The sequence below is a fragment of the Drosophila guanche genome, unplaced genomic scaffold, assembly GCF_900245975.1.
Source record: "Drosophila guanche unplaced genomic scaffold, DGUA_6, whole genome shotgun sequence".
Lineage (NCBI taxonomy): Eukaryota > Metazoa > Arthropoda > Insecta > Diptera > Drosophilidae > Drosophila > Drosophila guanche.
The window spans coordinates 549,135-572,965 of NW_022995751.1; the positions used below are offsets into that span (position 1 = coordinate 549,135).

General features: G+C 47.3%; 2 protein-coding genes across 5 annotated transcripts; both read right to left on the minus strand.

Annotated features, from left to right (window-relative positions):
- Nucleotides 1-130: 130 nt before the first annotated feature.
- Nucleotides 131-2,647, minus strand: LOC117586945 (rab5 GDP/GTP exchange factor). Its single transcript, XM_034277314.1, has 4 exons — nucleotides 2,374-2,647; nucleotides 2,100-2,318; nucleotides 1,715-2,027; nucleotides 131-1,652 (listed from the first exon to the last, which is right to left on the minus strand). Exons 1-4 carry the CDS (start codon nucleotides 2,519-2,521, stop codon nucleotides 248-250), a joined length of 2,085 nt encoding a protein of 694 aa, XP_034133205.1. The 5' UTR covers nucleotides 2,522-2,647; the 3' UTR covers nucleotides 131-247.
- A 1,051-nt stretch (nucleotides 2,648-3,698) lies between these two features.
- On the minus strand, nucleotides 3,699-22,234 carry LOC117586938 (protein FAM135A). Of its 4 annotated transcripts, none has more exons than XM_034277304.1 (9): nucleotides 22,107-22,234; nucleotides 14,005-14,223; nucleotides 12,974-13,251; nucleotides 9,813-10,086; nucleotides 8,296-8,325; nucleotides 4,898-8,101; nucleotides 4,626-4,837; nucleotides 4,322-4,562; nucleotides 3,699-4,266 (listed from the first exon to the last, which is right to left on the minus strand). In XM_034277304.1, the coding sequence occupies exons 2-9, from the start codon at nucleotides 14,079-14,081 to the stop codon at nucleotides 4,074-4,076; spliced, it is 4,509 nt and encodes a 1,502-aa protein (XP_034133195.1). In that variant the 5' UTR covers nucleotides 14,082-14,223; nucleotides 22,107-22,234; the 3' UTR covers nucleotides 3,699-4,073. The 4 variants fall into 4 exon arrangements, with proteins under 4 accessions (XP_034133195.1, XP_034133193.1, XP_034133194.1 ...); XM_034277302.1 differs by having other exon boundaries at nucleotides 21,915-22,234; XM_034277303.1 differs by lacking the exon at nucleotides 22,107-22,234 and adding an exon at nucleotides 17,082-17,191.
- Between the last annotated feature and the right edge of the window lie 1,597 nt (nucleotides 22,235-23,831).

A 23,831-nucleotide genomic window follows, 5' to 3' on the forward strand; every position in this document is an offset into this window, starting at 1 on the left:
TGACTTGTTTTTGCATTGATTGGAGCAAGTTTCCTGAATTTCCACAATTCGAGGATATCCTTTTTCCCAAGGGTATCATAATGTTGCTCATTTATTTCCTATAAAGCTATTTAAATATTGTACAAATAAATATGTGCAAAATGGTTGAATTGAAACGAGCTCTATGCTAACTAGCTAAATCATATAACTATTTACATCTCTGTTGTACGTGCAGGGTAGGATAGGTAGGAGTCGATCGATCTTCCAGCTATTTGTGTCCCTCAGACGGCCCGGCATCGTGGCCCAGCGAACTAAAGTCTCCCGTGTTGCAGGAGATGCTGGGAATTTCGAAATTCGAGAATCCCCGATAGTTGGCCACCTCCGGTTTCAGGGGCGAGGGCAGCGAGACGCAACTGCCGGGCACATCGCTGTCTATCAGACTATCCATGGTGGTGTCCAGCAGGCTCGTCTCGGGCTCCACTGCTGCTGCCGTGGCACTGCTCTGCGCCAGGGGATCAAACTCTTCGAGATTCAACTTGGCCTCCTCCGCCGTGCTGTTCTCTCCGCTCTGGTCGGAGAGATCAAAGTCATAATTGATGTTCGTTAGGCCGCCCTGAAGCTCTGCGCCCAACATCAGAACATCCGTACTGCCGCCAGACGAGGGCTCCTCCAGCAGCGACACCGCATCAAAGGCCGCGTAATTAAAGATGGGAGAGGCAAAGAGATTGTCTGGCTGCTGGAGGTTCGGCAGCGGCGACAGGCGTCCAATAGAGCTGATGCTGGTGTCCTTCAGGGCCAGGCCGGACTCTTCCGCTGGAATAGAGGCCTTTACCATGCCGCTGTGGACTGTCAGGGAGTGGCCGCCACTCAATACATTCGCTTGATAATGACCCGCTTCGCCCTCGTGCAGCAGCTGGGCGCGAGCCTGGCTGATGAGGAAGGCGGGCGTCTTGATGGGCAACAGCGTCAGCGGTGCCTTCGCCATGACCGTGTCCACGCGCTCCGTGACTTCAAGCTGGAACTCAATCAATTCTTTTTCGAATGCGGCTATGGCCGAACTGATGTCCCCATTCTTCTTCTGCAGCCTTTCCATTTGTTTCATGTTCTCCGAAATCAGATGCAGACTCTCGCAGGCCATTAGGGCACTCTCCCAGGGGCTGCTAAAGGGCTGCTGTCCAGACATCAGTGCATCAAACTCCTCCTTGCTGATGCCCAAACTCTCGCCATTGAGGTTCTCGATGAAGGCAATGGCCGAGCAGAGATTGGTGAAGTAGTAGCCACCCTCGCCGCTCATCACGCGCGACGCATTGGTGAAGCGCGTCACAAAGTTGATGTTGCTGTGCAGCCGCACCGGATTGGCCTTCAGCACCACAAAGATCAGGGCGGGCAGAAAGTCATCGGCACTGGCTGGTCCGCCCGTGGCACGCTTGAGCAGCTCAAAGATGTGACGACAACAGCGGACGGTGCACTGAAGTTTCTCCTGCGGCGAATAGTACGAATCGATGCCCACCAGCTCCGAGATGGCACTGTACACCAGATCCCTGGCCTCGGCATTCACCTCATCAATGCTGCAGTCCAGATGCTTCGACGTTATCCAGCTCAGCTGGCGTATGCGCTTCTGCACCTTCATGTCGCTCTCCTCGTCCGTCGTGAAGTAGGGACTAAAGAGAAATCTGCAAAAAGAATTGTTTAGATAACTGAATGGGTTGCTGCGCTGCCTGGCTGCATGACTCACTTGTGGTTCTGCGTCATCACGACCTTCTCAAAGAAGTCTATCGCACTCTCGCGATCCTCATTGGTGGCGATCTCGAAGCGCGGATCATTGTGCACAATGTCCGCCACCTTTGTGTAGGTATTCTGCACCGCATCCGAGAGCTCGTCAATGTTTTTGCTGCTGTTGCTGTTCATGTACTTCCGAATCTCACTGTCCAGTCGCTGAATTTCGCTCTTCAGCTTGCGCTTGCCATCGTCGGGAATGCGCAGCTTTTGCAGCTGCTTTACGAACTGACTTTCTGTGGGATCGGGCACATATCCACGCTGCTGGGCAACTGCATAGACAGGGGAAACGTCTCATTAGTAACAACTTATGCTTATAAAATCAAATCAATCCTTTAGCCTACTTCTTTGTGCCCCCGCCTGTAGGGTCTTCTGCAGCACTGCCGTAAATTTCTTCTTCTGCAACGTCGAGGTGTCCGGCTCCTTGTCCACTTGCTTCTTGGGTGTTTCACGCACCTGAAAATGCTGCGGCGACCTGCGGTCGCTGGTTCCGCCAGAGGAAACGGACGCGTGGCTGTGACTGTGACTGCCACTGAGGATGGGCTGCATGTCGCCAGCCTTCACTGCAAAGCGCAACTTCATGACTAAAGGCTCGCCTTGAGATTAAGCTGGACTTACGCATTTTACGCTGCTTATCGTTGCGGTCGCGAAAACATTTCGAGCAGAGGCCATCGTTCTGGGGAGTACCATAGTAGCCACAGCTCGCCCTGCATTTCAGATCTTGCTGCCCCAACCGCAGCGCGGGTGGGCGTGCGGCCGTTGACATGTTGGAGTATAGGCAACGCAACCTTTGGCTTGATTCTGCCTATCAGGTATTGATTGATTGACTTGACAACAAACGGCAGGCAGATAAAATTGGAAAATTGGTAAAATTCGCTTAATTGTCCCAGCTGTGCAGTGTGACCGCGGTTGTATCTATAAACACAACAGACCCTCAGAAAAATACCGAAAAGTATACTACATACCGAAGAAGTATCTGTTGTTTCCGCCCAATGATTTAAATTAGCTGTTTTTGTTCCACTAAAATTTTATTTTAGCATATGTACTTTATTTTAAAAACGAAAAACATTCAAACTGCAACTCAGGGAAATTTGCACAATTTGGTTTGGAATACATTGAGTAAAATCGAAGTGCCATAGGAAACATTTTCAACACACATTCACAAATATTTAAAAAAAATCAGTTTTGTTTTAGTTTTTAGCAAGTAGATACAGTTTTTATACATTAGGACGGTTATACACACAAAGAATGCAAGTTCTGGTAGGGTAGGCTCTCGGTTGGGAATAGAATCCAATCCCAAATGAAGGCCAAAAATTTGTTTTTTGTTCACAACAACAATTTGAAAAAGCTCTGGAAACACATATTCATAAATATTAAAGTTAATATCTAAGACTAGACTACGCCAAGTTCCCTGTCCTAACTGCTCCGCCAATTAATTTCTTGTTCCCAATGAAAATAACGAATTCTAAAATTAACAAGAAAATTCTCCAGCTTAATTGACGCTCTCCACATATCAACTCTTCTAGTGCTATCTCTAGCTCTCTATTTTCTATTTTCTATTCTCTAATTTCTCTAAATTTGTTTCTCTTCGTTCTAACAGTACAAAGATTTGGAAAAAACCATTTTGTTGTCGTCTTTTGTGAGTGTTTTTTGGGGGATTAGTCTTAAAAATTGCTAATATTATTCTCTCTGCCTGTTATCAAAATGCAAACCTTTGCTGTGACCTTGCCGTGTGCTCAAAACTACGAGTACAATTCGATAGTTGCGTTTACGTATACTTTAACATGAACATCCATCATCCCTCCAGTTTCAATTTCCATTATGCAATTCAACCATGTGTGTTTCGAAAAAAGTCTCGTGTATAGTTTTGAACCTTGAATTTAAGTAAAAACACTACCCTATAAGATGTCTTCTCTCGTTGGCTTCTCCTCTTTGCTCTTCTCTTCTACACTTACAGCTACAAAAATGTATTTGCTAACACTTACACACACACACGTTTGAAACAGTTATGCTGCTCTTTTTGGTTTCCAGTTAACTTTTGTGTTTTTCTTTTGATTAAACATTCTTTGGTTTTTGATTTTTTGGTTTTACTTCTGCTTGCTCCTTCTTCGTCTCTTGCTTCACACTACAAAAGATTTTGCATTGGTAAAAAATTCAAGTCTAACGATTTGCATCAATAAATTCCTTGGAATCAGTTGGCTGGTTCTGTGTATGCAACTGAATAGATTCCTTTTTGATTTTACACATTAAATAACTTTAAAATATGAGTAGATAGTTTTTGGTTCCGCCCAATGCTCAGGGCTTGCTCAGCGATTTGGTTAACTGAAATACTTGAGACCCGCAATTAGCATGAACTTTTCAATGAATAACTCCGAGTCGAGGACTGCTATGTGTGCGGCTCTGCCTATCAGTGTGTTGGCGGTGTGTGGCAGCGCGTGATGCACATCAAAGCGTGCCAGCGTCAGTTCGGGTCTAGCCAAGATCGGCGCAATAACATTGTGCACCATTTCCCTGCAAGAAAGAGTGTGAAATTGTGATACTTTTGGCATTGATTTGAGCTGCGCACCTGTATATCGTGCCCAGCGTGGAGCTGTCCCTCATGGCTGCCTTGCACAGCTCCAGGCGTGCCGAGTGAGCCGGCACATAGCGATCCTGACTGGAGCCGCACAGCAGAATGTTCTTGAAGTGATGCAGCGTGCTCCGCTGACTCAAGCGGTAGAGAAAACTGTTGCGCATATCAGTGGTATCTCGCATGCACAGCTGCAGCAAAGATCCAGACTTTTTCCACTTTTGCATGAACCACATGCCTGCCGGGAAAGCAACGAAACAGTAAGAGGGTAAACAGAGAAGGAAGAGTGCCAGCTACTCACCCATGTTGACCAATCCGCTAGTGTTGTAAAGCGTGCCCAGATGCGGCCCGGAGAGCGAGAGGAACGTGTGCAATCGTGGCAGCAGTGGGCGCATCTGTGGGCGGGCCAGCGCACTACGCACAATGATAGTGCCCAAAGAGTGGGCCACAAAAGAGATGCGTGCGGGATTCAAGGCGCAGCTATCGATATGGTAGAGTATCTCGGTTACCAGCCTGGAAAAGCAATCAATAGATGAGATGACTGCATTTTCTGGATCATTCTCGCACACTCACCGATCAGTCATGGTGTCAAAGTCCGAGAAAGTGTCGCCCTGATTCCGCTCGGACATGAGAAACTCGAGATTTACGCCTGGCAAACCCAACTCCAGATATGTGCGCACCAGCCTCAAGTCAGCGGAATTGCCATCCAGTCCATGCACGCAGATGACCAAATGCAAGCCATTCGGGGAGAACGCGCGATACTCATCGCTGATGTAGAAGTACGGCAGCTCCGATGCCAGCTGCACGTAGTCCGAGTAGATGGTGCCCTGGTACTTGATCTGCTTGCGGAATTCCTCCCGATACTTCTCAAACTCCAGCAGGGAGATGCTGGGCGGCGCCTCCTGCACGGCAGCTGACGTCTGTCCCTTGCGCTTGTGCTTTGTGCTGGTGTTGGTGCCCACCGTGGAGGTTTTGCTGCGCACGTGGGTGTGGGCATTCTCCTTGTTCTCATCCTGTTCGATGGCATCCAAGCCGTTCTGCTGGCCATGATGCGTCTGGCACTGATGATTAGGTGGATTGGGAAGATTCTGCGGACGTTTCAGCTCTGCCAGGCTGTGGGACTTGAGCACGGGCTTGTTGCTGAAGATGGCCGGCGTGGAGATGGGACGCAGTGACTCGTAGATGTGGTAAACGGGATTATCGATGGCACCCACGGGTTGGCGCTCCTTCAGCGGCGGTGCTGTTGCCGGCAGTTTGGTTCTGGGCGCAGGAAGCGGCGTGGCAGCTGGAGGAGGAATCGAAATGGGAATCGGAATGGGCACCGAATGAGCTGTGGATGGCGCTGGCTCTGGCGGTGGATCGCGAAACTCATCGGGTGGCGGTGGAGCCAGCGTGAGGGCCAGGGCTCCTATAACCTCCTGTTCCTGCTCTTGATCCTGGAACTGCTGCGGAGGCGGCAGGCACACAGCATCCAGCGGCTGCATATCCTTCAGGCTGGTAATGTCAAAGTCCGACTTGGATTTCTCGTACTTGTTCGGATGCCTGTGGCGATTGCGTCGCGGCGGTGGCTCCATTTCCTCCATCTCCGTGGACTCGCCATTGGGCAGATGTCGCAAACGATCCAACTGGAAGCGTGAGCGCTCCCTCTTGATGGTCACCGTCACCGAGGAGGTCTTCTTGTGCAGCTCCTGCTGTTGGCTCTGCTGCTGCCGGGCAGGCGTTCGACTCTGACTGCTGGAACCCGCACCTCCCGCGGCCTGCCGCTTGCGTGTCTTGTGTGGATGCTGCTGTTGCTGCTGCTCGAGTACCTTCTGCAGTCGCAGACGCAGCTGCTCCCCATTCAGACGCGTCTCCATGGCCATGCCCATGCCAAGATTCAGCTGCGTGTGCCGCTGTCGCGTGGTCAGACCCGTGCTGGTGATGGTGTCCGGACTGGAGGCTGCCAGCGAGCTTCTCCGGCTGCTCACCCAGCCGCTCTCCTCGCTCAGCGACGAAGTGGAGTTGCTGCGCTGCCGTCGTCGCAGCGAGTCCGAATCGAACTCGGGCGGAGGTGCCAGATTGGGCAAAGATTCACTGAATCCACTCGTATTTGGATCGCTGCTGGTGGTGTTGTTGTTGCTGGTGCCATTGCCATTGCCATTGCCATTTCCATTCCCATTCGTTGTTATTGCTGTTGCTGTGTTGGTGGCATCCAGCCGAAAGGGCACACTGCTGGAGGAGAGCATTTGGAGCTTCTGCATGATGTCACTCTCCGAGCTGCTGGACTCCTTGCGCAGCTGTCCCTGGCGCAGCATCTCCTTGATGTCCGACACTCGCACCCGTGCAATTTCCACCGCACGCGGTATCTGCGAGGAGCTGCTCCGGGGCATCGTTGTGTGCTGCGCAGGTGGCACTGGCGGATAGGAGTTGCGCGGCGGCACCATCGACTTGGGCAGCGAGTTGTAGGCGCCTGGCTGCTGCTGCTGCTGTCCCTGGTGCTGCTTGGGCGGATTCAGCAGCTTTATCTCGTGCAGATAATCAATCTTCCCATAGCGCTGACGAAACTCGCAGATATTCCTCATGAGATCATCAGCCTGGAGGCGTGGCAGCGTGCTGTGGCTGGCAGGGGGATGCGCTGGGGCAGCCTCACAGCCATCCAATTGATCGAGGGACTTGCTGTGCCTGGCCTGTGCCACACTCGCCGCATCCAGATCGAGATCCTCCAGCAGCCCAGTGACCGAATGCCTGGATAGGTTGTGACGCATGGCAGCGGTTGGTGGCGGCGCCACAGCAGCAGGCTCCTTTGAAGGTGCAATTGTGAGGCTGGCCTGCAGCACCTCACCGCCGAGAGCGAAGCGTGGAGTGACCACACACTTGGCATGCGGATGTGCCGGCCCAGAGCCATTCATCTGAGGATAATCGTAGTCAAAGTGGCACGCAAGGCAGTCCTTGATGCCATTCAGGCTGCTGCTGGAGTGCGTCTTGTCCGCCTTCTTCTTCTGCGGTCCCATGGAGGTCTCCTCCAGCTGCGTATCACTGCCAGAACGACGACGGGAGTAGCTGCTGCCCGGTGTGACATATCGATCCTCAAAGATCAGCGGCAGCGAGGCAGCATCCCCATCGATGGGTGTACAGTGCACAGGCAGCGGCGGCAGTGACTGCAGATAGCGACTCCTGCGAGCCAACTCCGCAATGGCCACGTACCCCTGACAGTGTCCGGGCGAGGGACTGCCATTGGCCTGCTCCTGGCAGCCGGCAGCAGCCGCATGTCGCGGCTGTTCCAGCACAAAGAAACCCTCGGCAAAGCGACGCACTCGCAGGATGTGATGCTTGCGCGCCAGCAGCGTGTGCACCGCCGTGGAGGAGCGCGAGGCCAGCAGCACGCGACGCCACCAGAAGATGCTCTCCGCACAGAGCTGCGCAATGTCCGAGTTGGCCCTGATGGCAAAGTCCTCCTCCGCCTCCAGCTGCTTGGCTTGGTCCAGCAGCAGCTGCAGCCGCTCCCCCGTATCGTTCTCCCTCAGTGGCGGCGATCCAATCTGCGAATTAATGCTCGGCGGCAGCACGGTGCTGAATTCATTGAGTGTCGCCTTCAGCTGCTCCACGGCGCCCAGCAGCAGGCAGCAGATCTCCTTGTGTATGGCACGCGACTGGAGGAGTCTGCCTGCGGGACCGCCGCTGCATTTAGTGGTGCCACCGATCTGTGGGCCAAAGAACACGGCCTCCAGTGGTCCCGGCGAGGTGTTGCCTCTGCAGCTAAGTTTTCCCGCACTCCAGGGCTTCGAGCTGCGAGGCGCACTGCAAGAGGATAAAGGAAAAGGGATTGAGAGATGGAGTTTAAGGAATTGAGAGTTTATCTACCACACAGAAAGATACAGATACAGATACACACAGATATAGAGATACGAATAACGGACAGACGACACACCGAACTACGTGGAACCGAGAAGTGGTGGGCAATGTGGATTGGAATTTGGATTTTGGATTCTTACCAGAACTTCATATATGAGAACATGCTTTTCCTGTGGAACGCGTCAGTTATTTATTGTCCATTTATATTATATGATATTTGGATACATTATATAAATATTTATTTGGTGGGTTTATATCGTTGGAGCGCAAAAAATGAGATAAATGAATTGGAGATTATAGAAAATAATTAAAACTGGTGGATACACCCGCAAAACGAGGAGTTTTATGCGACATTAACTAAAGTAAAGTGTGGAAGTGCATGGATGGGATGGAAACCAAGAAAACCCAAAGCAAACGAACGACATTGTGGATCCCAAAACAAAATAACTAAGAAGGAATATAACTCCCATTATATGTAAAGCGAGACTTTCAGTCGGAACACTGATACCATATGCTTAAAAAAATGAAGTTTCTGCCCCTACAGCTTCAACTCGAGCTGTGGCCTGTGGAGATAATCAGGCAATTTACCGCCTCGCGCACATCGCTGCTGCTGAGCTGCTGGGATTTAGAGGCGATGTAATCAGCATGAACATCCCACATCAACATCAACATCCACAGGCAAGGCCAAGGTCAACAAGGAATTCCGAAGCCCCATGAGATGATATTTTATTCATACGCTAGTAGATGGACAGAGGAAGCATAGAGCATCGCATCCACGCTGATTTGAAATTCCGTTTCATACTGCGATGGCCGCACGAGGACTACAAATTGCCACTAGAAATCTAGCTGGAAATTTTCGTGGATTTGCCGACAACTTTAGAGCAATACAAAACAGATTAAAGTCTAAAAAGTAAACTTTCTGTCAAGCAAATCCTAAGCAGCTTCTTCTTCAGAAACTTTCGTTGAATCAAACGGCGTAAAAATTGACTTGGTCCGAGGATAAAGTTGAATCCCCCAGTTTTTGGTTCTTTCATTTAGGCTTTTTTTGCATTTCCCCCGTGCTGGCTTGTTGCAGCAGCCGCAGACAAAGGACAATTGCAGTGCGAGAGTCATTAAAATGCATGCCTCAACTTATTTTTTGTTGTATACACGGAACTCAAAGGGTGCACCAGGGGATATACCTACAGATGTGTAACTGGAAATCTTAGATTTTCGTATTATTATTCGACAGAATGTGACTGCCGGGTATCTTGATGTCGCGACACGTTGTGCCTCGATTTCAACTGGTTTTTTCTCTTAATTTCTCTTGGTGCAGGGGGGGCTGGACAGTGGGCGTGTTGGGTGCGTGGTGGGTAAGTCTGTGTGCAATTTTAATGAGTTGGAAATGATTTGTGCGGGTAACTGGCCTCCAGTTACCGCCGCTGCACACCCATTAACCGCCCAATGCTGATGTTGCACAGTGACAGTGGGGTGCCACGCCACGCCGGCTGCCCGGCAACCACAACACGCGCCCCCACTCGTCAGGGGGCTCAATTTACTGGAAAAAATATGACTATATTCCACGTTGACATTAGAGATCAAGTTGTCATCTCCTGCAGCAGCAGCCGCAGCAGCAACGCTTCTCCCCAGCAGCATCCATAGCCACACCATTACTCACTTGATATAGGGCTGATGGAGGGCAACGAGACTGGCATGAATGCCCACACTGATGGCCGCCAAATGGAAATAGTCGAAGAGCACCGGCAGATGATAATGAAGGCCGCGTCCGGGATGAAAGTTCAGCTGCAGTGTCCTTGTGGAGGCCAACGTGAGGCAGGAGCCAGAGCCAGAGTTGATGAAGCCGCTGGTGCCATTCTGTTCAGCAAACCAAAGTTCCAACTGCAGCGAGAACTCGGCCCGTTCAATGGATTCCTTCAGGTGGCGGCTGTCAACTGCAAAAGAAGAGGAGTGAAAGGATGAGTGAACAATATAGAGAAAAATATGTAGAGGGATCTGTCTTGCGGTTGAGTGAACTGTAAATCCCCCGGGATAAATATGAAAAGGTAGAAAATCCTGCATGCAAACAAGTTTTGCCACCTCCGGTCGAGTGGGTCGGGGGTCGGCGCCGTCGATTTCAGTACAGTTCAGTCTTACCTTTATTTGTTCTCGTATTGATTTTCGTTTAGGCTTTGCCATGTGGGGGCAGTGTGGGCAATGGGAATGGTTTAATATCTTTGTAGTTGTGCGGGTCCCCAAAGACAAATCAAAAATTCATAGAAAAATGAATGGAATTCGAGAAAATACTTACATGGCCCAAACGGATTTTGTTTTACTTTTTGTGTGGGTAAATTCTATTTCTGAACTGGGGCACACACATTGCATTGTTAAATCGAGTTTGGTATCAATATTCGCGTGTAGTTTTAGTAGTTATTCATTAGTTTCTGCCAATTCATAAGAGATTTGTATCTAAAACCCCAAAATATGTGTGTTTCAAGTGGTTAAAACTTGGAAGAATGTGCGTGTGTTCCCACATAATTCCTTTCCTTTTCTTTTGATTTGGGTTACCAAAGTTATCCCATCTTGGTTGAAGTGTAACCTAATCAGTTACTTCTGTCGATAACTTTGATTATTACACCTGCCACTCCATAACAATAACCATAAGAACTTCCCAAAGCCACCACATTCCTTTGCGTCTGCGGGAAATGTTAATCAAATTCAATTTGCTTCAGATGTCGATACTCCTTTATGGGGCAGCGATACTTAGGCGGCGTCTCTGTCAAGCTCTGCCTAATCCTCGCTCTGCTCCGCCATTCTTGTGTCTTCCTCAAGCGTGTGTGGCCATAAAATTCATTTGTTTTCATAAAATAAGGATTTATCCATGTGGGCATGGGCACACAAGAGGCAATAAACGAGAAAGAAGTCGCTCTGCTCCATCTCACTCTGTCCAGTTGAGATTTACTTGCTCTCCCGCTTCACTCATCCTCCATGTGGTGGAGGTCCTTCGGTCGTATCTCTCCATCGTATCGTCCTGGTGACAATTGCTTTTGGCTCGAATAATTTAAATGCCGAGGATTTTCAAGAGTCTCTCTCCTCTGCTCGACACAGTTTATTTTATTGTCTGCGGTGCAGTCGTCAGAGTCACCCAAAAACCCACACACTCTGGTCGTCCCGCTCTGGCCCACACCATGTATCTTTCCATCCGCCGCAGGATGCCAGCGAGTGAGAGAGATAAATTGCACAGTTAGTGCCAATTCAAGGTAAATTACTGGAAAGATGAGGTGTGTCTTTCTCTCATGAGAAAGAGTATCCAAAGATCATGACCACCATACCTTTAATTTAATATACCCTGGTTGGGGCAAAGGAGTGAGAAGAAGAGCGGCAAAAACACACACACACACACTCACCCGCATGAGAACGAACACATCAAAAACAGTGAAAAGTTACTTGTGTTGTTTCACTTTGTTGTTGTTTCTGGTTTCTGGCTTTGGGTTTTGTTCTACTCGTATTCCTGCGGCTTTTTTCTAGATTCTGTCCACACATTCACATGCCTTCTAGGGGAAACTTGTCCAAATGAATTAATCACTTTAGTCAGCAGCCAAGTGGATGATGTGTCTATTGTTGTTGCTGGCAGGCGGCGCAGAGACAGAGGATGTTGAAGCTCACAGAAGACCAAACAATAAGGAAGCAACTTGAGAGGAGAGAAGGGATAGCAGACTGTCAAGAGCTCATCATTCGAACACTCTTACGAGCCGCTAGAGCGTGGGCGGAACAAAGACAGAGAGAGGTAGAGAAAGAGCGTGATGCCAACACCTTGAAAACGATTTTCGTTTTTATTTCATTACACAATTCATATAAAAATATCTCTTTTTATATATTTTTCATTTGATGCTTGTGTTTGCATGTATTTTTATGAGCTCTCCGCACCGCCATTCCCCCTTCCCCCTGCTCCATTACTTGTTACTTGGGAAAATTTACTTTCAATTTGCGTTTTTTCCTTTTCCTTTTTTATGCCTGGTTAAGTTTTTATGCGATTTTCATAGTGTTTTATGGACTTGGTACCCTGTAGAGCGTAAGCGCTTTGGCAATGAAGTGTTTTCATGCCGATTTTGTAGGAAATGAAAGTCTCCTCCGATGGCAACAGGGCAGCGCCTATTCGATCTATCCCACATAACGAGCTGTACCGAATTGTTTACTTTTTATTTTACTTTGCGCTTGGCCTTTTGCTTGTGTGTTTCCGCCTTATAGACGATGATAAGAATGCCCGCCTCTTCGGAAAGTGGGTCATGTGTTGGCCAAGACTTTGCTTCTCCCAGCAGAAAAGTAGAAAAGAGAGAGAGAGAGAGGAAGCAGGAGCGGGAGAGTACTTAAAGGAGATGCCAACTTTGCCGTAATTTCATTGCACTAAAAAATCCCTTTTAGTTGCAGATTGCAATAAATGCAATTACGTGGAAATTTTCAAAGCAAAGTTTGGATCTTTGGAGTCCATGCATCTTCGGCATCTGTCGCGTGTGGTCATCATCAACTCCATCCGCACTGAGGCATGGCATTCTATTCCCAGGGCTCAAAACTTTCGGCACCAAACCGAGAAACTTGGTCCGCACCCTGACAATTTGATTTATATTTCCAATTGGACAATAAACTCATTTCAGGTTGCAAAAGTTTGGCCGTCCGCCCCCCGCCCGCCAACTGAGTGTGTGATCTGGTGTTTGGTTACCCGCGGGCTCCCGGACCACCAATGCGGCAGTGGAATGGATAGCAGGGAAAATTCTTGGCACTCGCCAAAGTGCAAATTTCATTTGTTGGCCCCGTGCCGTCGTGCCGGCCCGGTCGGCCACTCACCCAGTAAATGGCTGCGAAAGTGGATGACATCGCGCAGGGGCACCTCCTCGTTGCGGTAGAGTATCTGAAAGATACGCGAGGCGCCACTGCCATTGATTACGCTGGCACCCGGCGCATCCTCCGGCGACAGCTGCTCTGCACGGTCGCTATCGCTGCTGCCATGGTCCGTGGAATTACCGTTCTGCTGCTTACCGGCGCCACTCGCTTCCGGGATGCTCGTCTCCACCTGAACCGGGAGCCGGGGTGAAACACGTAGGCCACAACGCACTTGGTAGAGCCTTAAATGGAGAAAAATATAATTAATTCTGGAATTCAACTCAATGATAGTGCACACGGCATACGCAGTGGCATTTTTTGTGGAAAAAAATTTAAAGATCGCAAATACTCAATTCTCTATCGACGGATGACACTTCCTCCGTTCAACGTCATTCGCAGTGACAACAGAAAAACAAAGCAAAATCACATAATTCTGCCCGAAGAATTGTATTTGCACCGCACCACTCTCCTGGCTCTACTCTCTCTCGTGTGTATATTTGCGCAAATTTCGTGCGAGCGTCGTAATTTTTTATGTATTTATAACACACGAGCTGTTGTCCCGGCCATAGCCCTCCTGTCCCCTACTCGACGCACTGCATCCGTTTCACATCTTCAAGGGCCCGTCGGTAGCACCGTAGAGTTGAATTCCCATAAACACCTGGCTGACAATTTACTCACTGCTAGGTCACTATTCCCCGCTCTTTCACTATTTGCCGTTCCATTCTGTATGTTGTTGCACTGTTTATTTGCGTTCCGTTTTGTTTACTCAGCACTTCAAAGTGTGTGTGAGTGTATGTGTGAGAAACTGGAGAGAAATTAACAACTCTATTTGCGTTTTTTCTGTAGAAAGATCAATAAATTGAATGTCTGGCAAAGGTTCGTAAACTCGCGGAATAGAGTATTTGAAATGTTTAAATTAAGGGATTAAAGTGTTCAATGTTCGTGCTGTGATGTTCGCGTGTGTTTCTCCGCGTGTGATTGTGAGTTGAACTTACCCGCGCTGAAATAAATCCACATTGAAGAACTTGTGCAATTCTACAGAAAATTCAATGGTGGCTTGCAGGTCGCCCATTGTGCTACTTGACCGTGCCAGAGTCCTATCGTCCTCCTGCACTCGGCGCTTCAAGTTGTCATTAAGTTCATTGGCTTTTCACGTGCCCGTGTCCTGGGGCTGATTTGGTGTGTGAGTGGAAGGCCGCTGTTGCTGCTGGATCCTAAATAAACGGGTGAGAAAAGAAAAGAGAAGAATAAGTGCCGTTTTTTTTTTTTTGGCGGTGACTGCAGTTTGCAGTTTGGGTGTGCGCTTATTGCCGTCTCCCTCTTGCTGCTAATCCCGTTGGCTTTGCCAAGTTCGATTACAGTGCTCTCAATAAATTTATTGCCCAACAACTATTGACAGCTTGAAGCAATTGATGGGCCAGTAATTGTGCGGAGAAACTGTGCCAAGTCGAGGATTGTTACCGCGGGCTGAATTTATTGCTGACTGCCACTGTGGGTGGCTCTGTGTGGGTGGCTGGCTCTTACACTTGTGTGAGCTAGTGTTTGTCTTTGTGTATGTGTGTGTATTCTGTTCTGAGGTTAGCGGGTCAGGCCGCAGTAGCAGCGAGCACAGTGAAAACGGAATAAGGGAAGCCCGCGACGATGTCACAACGAATGAGGGCAAAAGCGAAAGGAAGCCAGCAACAACAACAACAAAAACAATAAACAGTTACAGCAACTTTTAATCGCCCAAACAACAAAAGCTCCTTTCTTGATTCTCATGCGGCGGCTGCTGCCTGCGTCTGTTGTCAGACAGAGGGAGACAGACAGTCAGTCGCCTGTAAAACCCACGCCTACAATAACTGTTATGTGCTGCAGTTAATGCCACCCACTCGCACCCTGCCCACTCGTGACCCCGCTTGTTGACACAATGGAAGCAAGGCAGGAAAACTGCTGTTGTTGCCGATGATGATGCTCCTTCTTCTCATTCTCCTGTTGTTGTTGGCTGAAAGAGTTCGCAGTGTGGATTTTTAAGGATAGAATGAAAGCGGAAAGGGAACAACCAGTCTGTCTCTCTCTTTCTTGCTTGTTAGCTGCCTGTCTGTTTGTCTTTTTCTGTCTGCTGTGTGCCTGATTGTCAATGTGGGTTAACCTAAGTGAGCCAAGCAGCGGGTGGGTGGGGTATTTGTATGCACTGCGTGACGAAACTATAAGAATTGGAAAAGATAATCAGATATTGAGCTTGCTTATTCGGTACGTTATTCGATATCGATTGCCTTTATTGTTGTTCTGGATACAAATTCGGATTCGTTTAGTTGATAGTTTCTAATAAAAATAATTTAAAGGAGCTCTGTTCAGAATATGGGCATGGATAACTTATTTGTTGTATATTTAATCAACAATAACTTCGAACAACAACTCTCTCCATGTACACATGCCCTGACCTCCGTCAGGGAAAACAGTTCAAAGCTGTGTTTTCTCCAGTTGCAATCCTAATTAATAAATACTCCTATCTTTCTTTGAAGCTGGAAACATATCTATCGTACTTATGGTGCACTACCCGCACTGTCCCTCTGTACGTGGCTGTGGGTGCAGCCCCTGACAAAGTGAAAGTGATGATGCCATTTGTTAGCAAAGTCCTTAAACCGCTCGCATTTTGCTATTCTTGCGGATGTCCTCCCCTTTTGTATCCCCCGATGCTTTTTATCCCCCATATGATGTATGGAGCAAATGTTGTCGTCGCCACATTTTGACTTACTTTGCCATTAAGTGTGTCGTTGCTTCTTGCCACAGCCTCTATTCCCCCCCTCCGAAACTGTTTAGAGATTTGTGTACATGAATTTGAAATGTGCTCTATGAAAATTGGGGGAAATTTACGGCAATTTTGGGCTAAATTTAAAGCAAATTTGTTCGTTAGTTTTACAATTAAATATTTAACTTTTAGCACACTTTACGCATACGCAGCGCTGTCTGAGTGCATTTCTCCCCACCCAAAAAACACAAGCAATAACCAAATTTAGAAGGAATTGGACTAGGAAAAAGGGGAAATCTGGGTCAACGCTAAAGTTCACGAATTGTGAAAAGTGCCAACCACAAGGAAAGAGAAATGGGAAGCGGAAACTTTTATAAAGCCACAAACCTCCGAAAAAAAAACAACACATTTGTGCAGTTGAATAAAGTGCGGGAAAGCCGTCGTCGTAATGGAGGATTTTTCAGTGGATTAACACAATGGAAAAGTCAGAGCGTAATGAGGATTTTGTTGGGCAAAAACTTAGGAAACCACCAAAGAGAAAAGCCTCAGCCTCAGATGGAAAATGAAAAGCATTTAACAAGTTTTCAATTAGAAAAATAAAAGAAATAATAAACGCATTCAATAGCAGGAAAATACGTGAGGTGGAACCGCGTTAGCCATACAAATAAAGCAACAAACGCCACTTGAGTCCTCAGTTATCGAAACAAAACAAAACCAAACAAACACTTGGCACAAAGGCGCTCACATTTCCGATGCTTAGAATCTCCCCTCTCCCTTCTGTTGCATAAAGACGAGGGTATATTTTGTGTATATTTTGGCCAAAACAGCTGTCGGTGACAACGGCCTCATAAACGAGGAGGAAAAATCAAATCGCTCGTGCTTATCATCATAATGATTATCCTTAATGTCCCTTGAAAGGAAGAGAAGAGGATTTCCGCGAAAAGGAAATGAAGCAAAGAAGGGACCAGACCCATACCCGGACCCCGTATCTTAAGTATCCCTTGGAATACATTTCGGTGTCCGCACTTCTTTCACTTTGCGTTACGTGTGCCCTAAATTATCATCGTTGTCTGGCTTTAGTCCAAGTAGAAGGACAAGCGAGGACGCGCCAGGACGTTGGCCACCAACGCTCGGGCCCCGTCAATGGCAGACAAACGAGGGATGGGTCTGTAATGGAGATAAGTTGGTGACCCCAACACGATTCGTGTTTTCCTTTCTTTATTCCTTTTTGTGTGTTGTTTGTTCGGCTTCGTTGCCTGTGCCACACGCCCCCACAAAATGTTGCTTCTCTTTCTTGTTTTGTTTTGTTTGAGAAATAAACAGGGAGTATACCATACATACCTTTATTTCTTTGTAAATGTGTTAACGTCTAAGGTCTCTTCTCGGTTGTGGGCTTTTGCGGGCTTTCACATTTCAATTTCAATGCCATGGGCCTCATTTTCTCTCTTATTTTCAATTAATTTGCAACCAAAATCTTAATTAAAAACGCTTTGGAAATGCTGCAATTATGTCGCAGATCAAAGGGATTTATTTCCTTACTAAAGAGTTCTTCCTCTTGAAGCATCTCAACTTTCTTGCACTTTAACCTTTGCAAAATTCGTATTGCCTACTTGTGGGCGCTGTTTGGGGGCAAGTTTTAAACATTTTGTGGAGAGAATGGAATGGAATCTGTTGTCTTGCGTGTAATCTGAAACGTGGCAAAGTCAAAGTTGATTGTTATCTCTGTTGCCGCCACAAGAAAGAAAAACACCAAAAAGCTCTTTCAATTTTCTTGTCATGTAACTTTTTGTTGGGCAACGGGAAACACCAGAAGAGGATCTCCTGCCTCCGTTTTTCGTGCCGTTCCGCTTAGGCGGAAAGCCGGAAATAGGCAATTTTCATATCAGACATTTTCCAGCCACCGATTTGTTTTTTTCGACTTCTGGCTAAAATTACATACTGGAATATGCGAGTGAGTTTTCCCCATTTAAATTATTCATTCATTTCGTTGAAGTTCCAAAGTTATACAAAAGCTTCTCGTCCTCGTTCCTGCAGCGGAGGCAGAGCACCAACGTTTTCCCAGGGCATCTCATAAAAAATGCCCTCAAGTGACGACGACGTCGCCGTCTTCGTCCGTGAGCATGAAAATTATTTACCACCACCCCAAATCTCATTCCCCTGTTGCCTTGCACTCCTGCCTTTCTGCCTTCAATGGTGTGTTGCAACAATAAGAAAAAAATTGCCAACAGTTTCAGCTGACGGCACAGAGCAGGCGGCGAAAAGGGCTGCCAGAAGGCGGCTCGGCTTGGTATCTTGGCCAAGTGCATCGCGTGCTTAGGGGCCAGGCCTGATGCCAGGGGCGTCTGGGCGGCCACTTGCTCACGTTCACGTAAAAGGGCCAAAGTCGGCAACAACACAACTCTGTCACACACACACAACGAGAGAAGAAAGAAACAATAAAGGGCATGCGATACACACACACACAACACTCGAGTGCAACAACAACAGGCAGCAGCAATGGAGGGGCACGCGATTGGTAGGAAGCGGAGAAAGCTCCATAAAGCAAGCAAGCGCAGGGAATTGGTCAACATTTGGACGGGCTTCAAGCATTATAGGGTATATTTACGGGAAGGGAAAAGCATCCGCGATTAGGTGCCTCTGGCAGAGAGTCTGGAATTCCATCCATGGCAGAACAGATTGTAGGGGCATGTTAGCCTTCGATTTAATGTACCTTGCTTATGAAGACACGTGCTCGTCTTTCGAATGAGGAACTTGTGGAGAGAAATGGCAAGATGGCAACAGCTTAGGGAATGGGTTGGGTAGAAGCGGCACGAACGATGCTCGAAACAGCTGAGCAAACGAGACAGCGAGAAGGAGAGGTAAATACAGACAGAAGACGAAAGCCATAGGCAAAAGCTTATGGCATATGAAACGGAATTGAATGGAAGAAAATGCACGATGGGCAAATAAAAAGAATATTTGGACGTGGCTCAAAAGAGCTTTGCGAAATGAAATGGAATTGAAAAGACGAAGGCGCAGTCCAGCAGTAGGAAGATCACAGGAAAACGAATAAAACAAACAGCAAACAGAAGAGATTTTTAAACAAATCAATAAATATTGCTGGGATATAATGGGGAATTCTAGGAACTTCCAAGAACTTCATCTTTTATTTAATGGATGTTTTCGTACTGGAACCCTGGGCATCAGAAGTGCCACACGGGTGGAGCCAATGATTTATGAGGACAACCTATGTGTTTCATTACATCATAATTTGCTAAACATTCCGCAACATTTCCATGCATGAAACAAGACTCGTTCGACGGCACATGCTTGCCACATCGCCCACCGGATGACTTAATTATATGCAACGAGCACCTGCTTCCTCTGTGGCACTCTCCACTTGGACTACAACTCCAAAAACAAAGAGCCAACAGGAGTGGGTTGTGCATTGTGGAAAGCGGGGAAAGAGCACGTCAGGAGTACACCTGAAGGACCTTCTCTAGGGTTTGGACTCTCCTCCTAATGAAAATGGAAACTTGAATTGCCAGCAGACCGAAACGGAACACTGGGAGCAGGAGCATGAGCTGGAGCAGGAGCTGGTGGCCCAAGTGGTAAAGGGGAGAAATTGAATTGAGCCTTTTTATGCGACTAGACTGCGATGACTAGGTAGGGGTTTGGGTTGGGGTTGCCACGAGGTTGCACGCGGTGGCACGAAGTGGAGGCGGAACAGGATATTTCATTACGTTTAAGCATGCATGGATGAATGGGAAATGGGAAATGGGAAATGTGAGGGAGCGAACGAAGGGAAAGGGGCTACAGGGCTACGCCCACATGGATTCAAAAAATGGCAACATTGTGGAAATGTGCAAATATTGGCTCAAGTTAGGGCAATAAAAGAGTCAAACAGGAGTCCCCAAAGCTTGTTCTTTCCATCAGCCAACCCACGAGTACATGTCTGCCCTCCGATCCTACATATCCGTATCCAACTTGTCTCCATCCTTTTGGCAATTGATGTACCTTTAGTGTTACGTATCTCACGGATTGTCGACAGCAATTTCAATTTCCATTTATTGACAAATATAACCCAGAAACCGAAACCAAACTCATACTCAAACTTGAACCTAAAAACCGGAACTCAGTCATGCCGCCTCTTTGCATAATTGCAGGGCTGTTGCGGCACCAAATGTAACCCTTATTGGCAATTTCCAGGGATATATGAAATGTATAAAGGATAACAGGGACAACTGTATGCAAAGTTTAATAGAAAAACCTGCCCCAAATGTCCCACGTGGCACATTCGAAATTGTTTTCTTTTCTTCGAGGTAAAATAATAAACCGATTGCAGAGATTTCTTGGGAGTTAAATGAATTTAAGAACTGGGAGTCATAAATTGGAGTACCTTTATGGAAAATAAAACCCTTTAAATTGTAGAAGTAGAAGAAAAACCCCGAGAAAGACAAGCGCTTAGCCCCGTGTCTGCCTGCCACTAGTGTCCTGTGTCCTGTGTGTCCCTGCCTGCTCCTGTCACAGACTCTCATATTATTATCCTTATCTCCGCTGCGGTTTTGTGCGGTTCAGTGCGGTTCAGTGTTCGGTTATGTTATGTTCCAACTGCCTGCCTGCCTGGCTTTTTTTTGTGTGTTGCTTGCTGCTGCTGCTGCTTTGCGTTATGCGGCGGCAGTTAACTGTGTCGTGACATGTGGCAAGCATAAAAGAACCGTAAAATGTCATGTTTGTTGGCGGCCGAACATGACGTGAAGTGGAGGAGCGACAGAACGATGACGACTCTCACAGTTGGCTGACATGTGACTCACGCATTTGGTGGCACATTGGGGTGGGCCATGGCAGTCGGCAGAGCCTAATAGGTGGCCATGTCAACACACAGCCCAAATTACACTAGACACGCAGGCTGCGGTACCGCAATAATTTTTGGGGTTTGCTTTGGTTAAGGACAGGGTTTTTTGATGAACTTGCCAGCGGAAATTGAGTTGTGCGGTAGCAGGTTTTGGGAGCAAGAAAAAGTGTTGTTTTATTGCAGTTAATCGATATTTTATTGGAGGTCACTATTGCTCCATTTATTGTTTCGCTAAGCGATTCTATAGTAAAAGAAATGTACCTTAAATAAAGCTTTAAAGTCGATCATTCATCTGCACCTTTGAAATTTGATATTCATTTTTGAGTACCGTGTAGCACAGTGTTGTGGGCGCAACTCGAAATGCGAGACCCTCGACCCTCTTTGGTCAGTTCTTTTTGCTTGTTTGACCAACAAATTTGCCAGCCAATCTCCTCCGTTATTCGCCTTTTTGGCGAATCCTGTCCGTCGTTCCTTTTAATTAAATGCAACATAAATTTGCTCAAATTTGAGGGGAAAAAAAAAGAATGAAAAGTGTCGAACGCACTTGTCACACAATCTGGCATAATATATTTTCCCCATTTCCCTAGCATTTGCCTGCCATTTTCATTCACATTTTCTCTTTTGGTTCGTGGCATTTTTTGGTGGTGTTTTCTTTTTATTTTTATCTATTTCTTTTTTGGTTTCTTTCTGAGGTTTTTGCCCTACGATGACAGTTTTTGTGGCCATGAAAATGTGAAAGATTATTTTTAAATGTTGTGTGTGAGTTTTTCTGCTATGTTTGCTGCATGCAAATTTGTTTGCAATTTAAAAATAATTAGACCCGAAACGCATTGCTGGGACGGGAGTATTAAATCATTTTTGGGGGATATTTAAATTTATTTTTGAGGCATGGCACGCTGGTGAGTGAAAGAGGAGCCATTTGAAATTAATTAGGCTGCGACAACGAGGAGAGGGCAACACTTTAAAGCCAAGAGCGGGCAGGCAGGGCGGTCAAGTGGTGGGAGTGGCACAGTAGCTAACACACAGGCACACATACGCAGGAGATGAACGAGCGCATGACCCTCTTGTGTCTCCTCTCTGAAGCAGAAGCACCAGCAGCAGCAGCAGCAGCAGCAGCAGCAGCACAGCATTTTGCCCTAATTTTACTTTCTGCGATTTTATCAGGACACACAAACTCACATACACTGACAGAGGAACCACCCACACACACACACAAACACAAAAGCTTCATTTCGTTCTGTGTTTTTTGTTGTTGTTTAAACTCCGTTACTCTCACTCTCTCGCTCTCTCTTGCTCTCTGTCTTGCTCCACCGTCCCGCAAGATGTCATAATTTACGCACTTCTTCATTTGCCTTTTGATTATTTGCACTGCTCTTTCCTGCTCCACATTTGCCTCTCTTTCTGGCACACACTCTGACACTGTCTTCTCTCTCACTCTCTCTGTGTCCGTCCGGCTAATGAAATTAAAGTGCGAGACGCCGAAAACCGCAGAAACCGAATAAACGGAATGGGAAAGGAATAACTAGTAGTACTTTTTTTTGTCGCCGTCACTCGCTTCGGTCGTGTGCCTCGAAATGCGGTTCGAAACGGTTTAACGATTAACGCACGTCCGCACCGGGAAAATGTCTACAGCGAACTAACGGTGCCCTGCCAGCTTCGGAGATGCTTTTGTCCGGAGAAAAACCATTCGTGCCGTGCACGGCATGCGTCGTCGTCGTCAGAGGCAGCGTCAGCGTCAGCGTCGGTGAGTGTTTGGTTCCTCGTGCCAACGATTGCCGTGTTTTTGCTTGGATATTTGATTCTGGCCAAAAAGCAAGAGAGAGAACGCAAAGAGAATATGCGTTGCTTTGCCGAGAACATTCTCTTTATCTTTGGCACTTTTTTAATGCGAATTGGCGTGTCAGACGCAAGGTGTTTGCTGGCAAACTCAGAAGATTTGGGCAGGGATCACAGTTCTGAGAGTCGTAAGTACAGAGAGATAGAGAACATGTTTGACCAAAAAACAACTGTGGAAAGTTAATAAATAAAAGACTCTTGAGAGCAGGAGAATGCTGCAGAACCTCGGATATTTGTAGATATAATTGCATTATTTAGTTGGCAGATCATTCGCTTGATTTCTCCACCAACTACTGAAGATACCTCCATCAGCTGTTTTCTCTTAGCTCCGTTAACAAAAAGTCTCTTCAAACATTTCCTGCGCATGTCCTGACTCTCTGTCTCTCTCGGAAAACAACAGGAGTTGTCGTCGTCGTCTGTGCACGTTTTGTCGGTGTACTCCGGGGCCGTGACTAGCCCTTGCCGGTGGCTATAGGGTGGCAGCGACAATGTTGACTAGGGGGGGGACACAGGCAAACAGCTGGACACGAGGACAGATAAAGAGGACATAAAGACAGAAGGACAGCGGGACAGACTGTCCGCTAAAGTCGCATCGCCCTCGTTGCTCGTCGCTGGAGCAGAACAAAGTAAACCATGGATGGAAATCCGAGTCCTTTGCTGCACTGGCACTGGCAGTGGCAGTGGCAGTGGCAGTGTCCGAGGCGTCTTCATCGCCTTCGCACAGAGGTGGCAGCAACAGCAGCTGATTATTTTATCAGCATTAGTTTGGTTTTCTGTTGAGTTGCCGCAACATGGACACACATCCACACAGACGACAGGTGGCTGCATCCCCAGAGAGAGGGACAGAGATGTAGAAATGGTGCAAGAAGAACGTGTGGGTGGCAGGTGGGATGGTGAAAGGAAGGGATCCTCCTGCCGACAGGCACTTTCAATTTTATTTGCGCGCATTATGGCAAAACATCCTGATTATCGGATGGGGGGCTAATGGCGAGAGGAGAGGGAGCAAAATAGAGGATGGATGGATGGTTCGTGGAGGGGTTCTCTCTTCAAAATGGATTGCTCATACGCACCGTTGCACCCCATGGGAGAACCGATGATGAAATGATGAGCATAATTCCATGGAAAAATCCCAGTTTCCATGCTTCAAAATTTGTGTAATGGAAAAAATGCACACCAATTGATGCTCTCAAAAATTATGGAATAGAAGCGGAGGGTGGCGGTGGCAGAACATAAATAATTTAAGGGCTACTTGAACTTGTGCTAGATTTTTGATTTGAATGAACGCTGAGATTTAAATTCATTGGCGAAACGGGAAGGTTTTGGCTAGATATTTTATGACTCATTGAATACCCGCTGAATACTGTGTAATTCTTGTCACCAGATTTAATTCAAAATTAATTTAATATTTTATCATACATTTT